This window comes from Harpia harpyja, chromosome 4 (genome assembly GCF_026419915.1).
Source record: "Harpia harpyja isolate bHarHar1 chromosome 4, bHarHar1 primary haplotype, whole genome shotgun sequence".
Lineage (NCBI taxonomy): Eukaryota > Metazoa > Chordata > Aves > Accipitriformes > Accipitridae > Harpia > Harpia harpyja.
The window spans coordinates 65,870,979-65,877,355 of record NC_068943.1 but is presented as its reverse complement, the minus strand read 5'-3'; the positions used below and the strand labels follow the sequence as shown (position 1 = coordinate 65,877,355).

At 45.4% G+C, this 6,377-nt stretch overlaps 1 protein-coding gene across 2 annotated transcripts; it reads right to left on the bottom strand.

Moving 5' to 3' along the window:
- Nucleotides 1-773: 773 nt before the first annotated feature.
- ABRACL (ABRA C-terminal like) lies at nt 774-5,167 on the bottom strand. Of its 2 annotated transcripts, none has more exons than XM_052784529.1 (3): nt 5,043-5,167; nt 2,486-2,552; nt 774-1,330 (listed from the first exon to the last, which is right to left on the bottom strand). In XM_052784529.1, exons 2-3 carry the CDS (start codon nt 2,544-2,546, stop codon nt 1,146-1,148), a joined length of 246 nt encoding a protein of 81 aa, XP_052640489.1. In that variant the 5' UTR covers nt 2,547-2,552; nt 5,043-5,167; the 3' UTR covers nt 774-1,145. The 2 variants fall into 2 exon arrangements, with proteins under 2 accessions (XP_052640489.1, XP_052640490.1); XM_052784530.1 differs by lacking the exon at nt 5,043-5,167 and adding an exon at nt 4,741-4,986.
- Between the last annotated feature and the right edge of the window lie 1,210 nt (nt 5,168-6,377).

Sequence of the window (6,377 nt, the reverse complement as noted above, 5' to 3'; positions counted from 1 at the left end):
CCCAGATCTGTTTGCACACAGGATTTAAGTTGTTCTCCTGTTGTGCGAAGCAGAGCAAACAAAGATGAAAGGGGCAGCAGCTGGAATTACACAGCTTTGTAGAGATTCCATAACCATGTGTGCATTTCCTGTATCTGGAAATAAGGAGACACTTTTCAAGCTTTTTGCACTTGTAAAAAGCTGCTAAGTAAAGGGAAATTCACCCATCCTGCAACTTTAAGAGCTGCAGCTGCAGAGTGGAAGCACAGAGCAGTAAGCAGTTCGCTTACCCACTGCTGCTTTCCTCATACGGCAACTCCTTCTCCCTACTGGAAGGAGCATTTTTACCTGCTAAGAAGAATTAGAGTAAGCTAGAACACAATCAAAAGGGCTTTTTTTTCCTCCCCTCCCACTTTCTGCCTGGAGTGATACAGAGAAAGTATGATTTCTGTGAGGAAAATAATCACAACCTGAAGCTGCTGTACCATCTTCTGGTTAACACTGCCTGAAAGCATTCAGGGATGTCCTCACCCACTTCCTTCAAAAGTCTAGATGACAAAAAAATGAAAGCACATTACACTACCAGAGATGAATGAGGTACATCCATCATTCATGGCTTTTTGTGCACAATCTGGTCACTCCGAAGGAAGGTCATTCTTCAATTGAATCATGCTGCAAAATTATTTGTCTCACTGTCATGCTTTCTGTACAGTTACTTAACTATGTTCCTTACAGGAATTCAGTTTGCTTTCATTTCAGATTGCAAATAAAAACAGAAACAGCAGCACTAAGAATTACATAAATTTAAGTATGTGCTTTTATTTTATACTTTTATGGCACATTTTGATTTGTAAACATTAAATTACCAGTCCCCTTCTTCATATGTTGAAAATAACCACCAGACATTCAAGAGCATTACCTGAGATTTAAAAAAAAAAAAAAAAAAAGAAAGAGAGAGAGAGATCTGGCATCTTTTACCTTACTCACATACAGTACCATTTTAGGAAGAATTACAAAAGGGAATGTTTTCCAAAAAGGACAGTTTCATTTTGACTATAAAGATATAGAAAATACATCAAACCACCTTAGAATGATCAGTCTTATTCAGAGGATGTTCCAAGTCACTGTCTCAAATAATTCCATTAATGCATAGCTGAAACACTGCATCAGTCCTGCAGAAGCATGATATCAACGTTGTCATGAACACCTTGTAGAAGTAGCTCCCCTTGATAAGTGACAATCTTCCGTCGTTTTGCAGCCTTAAGAGTTCCCACTAGGGCTTCAAAGAGGTTGGCACACTTCTCATCAGCAAAGAGCACACCAAATTTCACGCTCACTTGTCCATCAGCATCTAAATCAAAGATACAACATGAAAACACATGTAGATTTTCTTTCAGTTAGGAGATTACTGGGGAAACAAAGTGACACGCAGTCAGAACGTTGAAAGTAAACCCCATGGTGATTCCCAATTTATTGGGGGACATATTATGAATGCTGACAATAAATAGTAGGCAGAACACCTGCCTGGTACGAATTTCCCTTTTTTCCAGAGACTCATATCAAGGACCACATATCTGATATGTTTATTTTTACTGATGACTTTCTGAAACCTATGACCAGCACGGGCTATTGAACCTCTTCAAAGCACAAGGAGGAAATTAGTTTTAAATAATTAAAATGTTAAAATATTTTTTTCAAATAATTTCTTTTCACTTATTAATATTTAAGGTTCACATTGAAAAAGCTGCAACATAAATTCATTTCTCACACAAAGCAAGAATTTTAAAATATATGTTAAGGTTAGCTAGCTTATTCCTAAAAGGCAGATGCAGTCATACAAAACTCAACAAATACATATCCGTTTAGGTTTTGAAAAACAAATGGAACTGAATGAAATTGCATCAGAACTGAAGTATATGAGCAGGCAGCACATCCACAGATTGCACAAATATTTGTAACGAAAGAGGAGTTTTAACAATTAAAAACAATCTTAAGAGAAAAGGCTACCTTCTAAGCAAGTTTGGGACTACACCTACAACTCCTGGATTAGTTTTAGGCATACAGATCAATTCCTTCCAAATAATACTATGATGAACAGAATTGAAGTGTATGAATTCTTAAGTTCAGAAGTTACCTAGGAAGGAGGTGGAAGGAAAAGGTGCAACTTTCTTCTTTGATGGCTGTAGCAAGTATTGGAAGTCTAAAGAAAAGGGTTATTTTGCAGTTGATTTTAGTGGGAGCAGGATTTCAGGCCTACAACCTCTGTGCTGCACAGGCTTAAAGCTTTAACCTCATAACAGAACTACTTTAAAGGATGGGACACAGGGAGTACTATACAGTCCAACATTAAGTATATATGCAAATTTTCAGGTTACCTGAGCTTGCTTAATTATATGTGCCAAGTTCATAGGTTGATATAACATGACTACATCTGTATGACATGCATGTCATACATGTATGTATAACATGACTACATTTGTATGGTCAGAGGTATTACAATACTTACTTTTGGTTCCCAACCGCCGAATCTCCTCAACTAAGAGGCTAATTTCATGTTCCACATTCATTGTGATCTAAAAAGTAAAATAAATTTTGACAAAGTTATCGGGAGGCCTGTAAATCCTTTGCGCCATCTTGGCCTGTTCTCAGTTCATCAGGAATGTCACAGCACTTTGTAAATCCCAGTAGCCTGGAGACACACAGCTCCAAGATAATCTGCAATTTCAGTCTTGAACGGATAAAGAGCCACCACACCTCCACTTTTGAGAGGAAGTGAACAGAAACTACAACCTCGGTACATTCTAAACACAAATATAAGGAGCTAATCTCAAAACATGAAAAAAGTGGGAAGGTCAGGGCCAGGGGCTGGGGGCCAGGGGAGTTTTTTGTTTCAAAGAATGAGCCTAGGCTGCCACAGAATCAGAGCATCCTGGTACCGTGACAGGTCTTCAGGGGCTTTGCACTTTATATCAATGCCCTCAATAAAAATGGAACATCTTCCTTCAAATTCCTCTCTGGGATATGCAGTAGATTTGTTTTTTTAAACCACACCACAGCTTTCCACTTGTCCTGGCAAGATACCGCAGACATCCAGCTGGTTACAGGAGGTCTACGCACACAGAGCCTGACAGGACAGCAGCTACTGCACGCCTGCTACTGAGCGTGGGATTGAACCAGAGACAAACTATGCAAGTGTCCTAAGAAGGCCAACATTTATTTCCATTCATAGTGATCCCAAGGAACTACAACACTGCCAAACATATCCCTTGCACCTCTTTGCTGTGAAACATGGCAATTTTCACCAATGCACACCAATGTCTTGTAACGGTTTAGCCATACGCAACTGAGTAGATGGCAACACTACAGTCACAGAAAACACTATTTGGCTACAAAGCGTCTATGGTTAATTACTGCAGGCACTTCCGAAAGGTGTTTTGGGACCTATGCTCTGCAAAGCAGCATCAACACAATTAAACCTTAAGACACAGAACTCCTTAAGCAAAAACTGGCATCACAAGGCAAGCACAAGAAACTGGGCCCCACAGACAAAGCAAAGCATCAAATGCAGCTTCCACAGGTGCTAACAATGCAGTCTAGAACAAAAGCCATAGACAGAGCTTCTGGAGCTGAGCACTGTCCGAAAGGGGCTCAGTGAGCTCTGAGACCCTCTCTGTTGTGCAAGAAACCAGGATTTCTGCACAGATCCGGTAAGTAAGCAGAGTTAAAAAATCGACATCTGGATGCATCACAAACTCTTCCTAGGAGAAAAGCTTCCCCTCCTTTCTTTTTTTTATTAAGTTAAAATAGGTGAGAGTGACATAGTTCCACCTCCTGACCCCTCATGATTTATCCAAGAGACAAAAAACCTTTGTAACAGAGTCTGATTTTCAGATCCCAAATTCACTTGCAAAAATCTGTCTTTTCAACATGCAAAACTGAGCAAGCGTAGTATCAGCACAGTTTTCAGGCAAAGCCCCATCCAAACCACAGTTTCATCCCTAACGCGTGGTAACAACAAACACTCAAGTGGATATTAACAGACTAACGCGTAACATTGCAACCGGATGCGCTGCGGTGGTAGCACCACTGCAAAGCTGCCTTAAAAGGGCATGGCAGCAGGGCTGCACAATTTTAATTGCCTTAGATAAACTCTGCAAACTTTCAGATTTTGTTTAACTGAGCACTAAATATATTGTTACCAGTCACCGAGGAAAATATGACCCATCTACCAAAAAGCTTACACTATCACCATTAATTCGTCAAACTGCCAGTTTTAATATTGGTCATTACAATGGCATAATTAGCTTCTTTTAACTTTAAAGACTTTTTTACTTTAACTTTTAACTCTTTAAATTCACGTTAATTTAAAATTATTTTCCCTCATACACGTACACTGCCAGTTTAAATAGAGACATTTAGAATTAAAAGAAGTACATTTTTATGCAACACTTTTGAAACCAGAGAACCGCGGCTGTGTAAGGAGTAAGGAAGAAAGGATTCTAGGTATTTTAAGCAGACTTAAATATTTACTTTATATTGTCATATACTCGGCACACCAACTGTCAAAAGTGCACGCCAACTATTAAACTCTTAGTACTTCTGAAGCCGATACACCGCGGAACGCCAGCATGATTTTTCAGTACGTAGTACGAAAACTAAACTTCTCTTTATTTGCTGGACATTCCCCCGACCGTCATTTAGCACAAATACGTCTTTGTAATCAACCGCACCGACCTCTCCCGTTGCAGATGCTGCAAATACCTGAGAAGATGGCTCCTCGGCGGGCCCGCGTTTGGAGGCAGCGCGCCGTCCCCTCCCCACCGAGGACACCCCCCGACCCGCGGCTCCCCGGGCTCCCACGGCACGGCACGGCACGGCACGGCCGGGGCTCCCGCCGCCGCCTGCGCAGGGCGCACCGGGAAACGGGCCCCGCCCGGGCGAGGGGCAGCCGTAGCCGCCCGCCGCTGCCGGCGGCTGCCCGGGCAGCGCCTCTCTCCCCCCGGCGCGGAGGGAAGGACGGAAGGACGGAAGGACGCCTCCCGCTCCCTGCCGCCGCCACTTACCTGCTGCCGTCGCCGGTCGCGCCGCAAGGCAGCGCGGGGGCGGCGGGCCAAGGGGCGGAAGGCGGGGACAGGGCGAGGGGCGGGCGGCGATTACCCGGTTACTCCGCCGGGACCTCGCCTCGCCCCGCCCGGCCGCCGCGGGGGGGCCGAGCCCCGCCCGACGCCGAGATCCCCGCCGCGCCGGTGCGACTCCCTCGGCCGTTTTGGGTTGAGCCGTTGCTCGCGGTAGCGGGGGTCGCGCTGCCCTGCCGGGGTCCCTCTCCCCGTGACGTGCGAGGGCTGCCGGGCGGCAGCGTCAGCCGGCACCCCGCCTCTGGCGCCGGGCCCGGCTCTCCCTCGGCGCCTCGCAGGAGGCGAGCGAGCAGGCCAAGCGCTGGCCCTGCCTTGCCAGTTGAAGGGCTCTGTCGTTCGGTAAAAGGCCTTCCAAGGCCAGCCCTTCAGTAACTCCCTCTCTTCCAGTAGGTCTGCTCTCAGCGTAATACATGGTGTTGCTGTGATAATAGATAAGCGTTTGTTAATCAAATCTTGCTTATGTTAGTAGAAAAACCAGGTGTCGGCCTTAAAACAGGAAGGAGGGAGTCTTGCATTAGCTACAGATAACTGGTAATGTAAACAATGTTGTGCAAGCCTTGTGTTTATACAAAAGGTAATAAAACATGTATGTGTCAAGTGAGGGGCCCAGGGTGGTCACAGGAGGAAGACTTGGGGCCTGTAAAAGGTAATAAAACACGCATGTGTCAAGTGAGTGGCACAGGGCAGTCGCAGGAGGAAGACTTGGGAGCCTTCATCCCAGCAATCACCAGGAGGCAGAAAAAGACCCCCCTAGCAACAGATCGGCGCAGATGCGGAGTACACCAAGGAAGCCAGAAGGCAGAAAAAGACCCCCCTAGCAACAGATCGGCGCAGACGCGGAGTACACTAAGGAAGATACGTATACCGAAAATGACACATATACCGGAAATAGAGGACTATAAGAACTGTGGCTACGGGAAGGGGAGTTGCGAGCCGTTGGTGGAGCAGTGGCTCCCCGGCCGCCCAGCGCTGTTTTGCCTATTTACCGCTTGCTTAATAAATTACTTCTAATTATTCACCACAGTCGGCTCCTGGACCTTTGTCCAAACTTATAACAATTTTGGTGCCGTGACTCGGATCCAGGCAACTGCGACTCGGGACTCGCACGCTGGGGAGGCGCCCCATCTCCGGATGGCCCCAGAGTGAGAATCTCCCGTGTCGAGACCTGGATGCCTGAACCCCTCCAAATTCGGTAAATAGGCAAAAGAAACTGCAGAACCCCATAATTTTTGTGCACGAAGACCAAGTGAAGACTCTGGAGTG

Excerpts from the sequence above, each read along its gene's own strand:
- ABRACL (XM_052784529.1), bottom strand. The coding sequence starts at position 2,546 with ATGAATGTGGAACATGAAATTAGCCTCTTAGTTGAGGAGATTCGGCGG. Across the intron at positions 1,331-2,485 it reads TCGGCGGTTGGGAACCAAAA|ATGCTGATGGACAAGTGAGC; the intron begins GTAAGTATTGTA and ends TCTTTGATTTAG.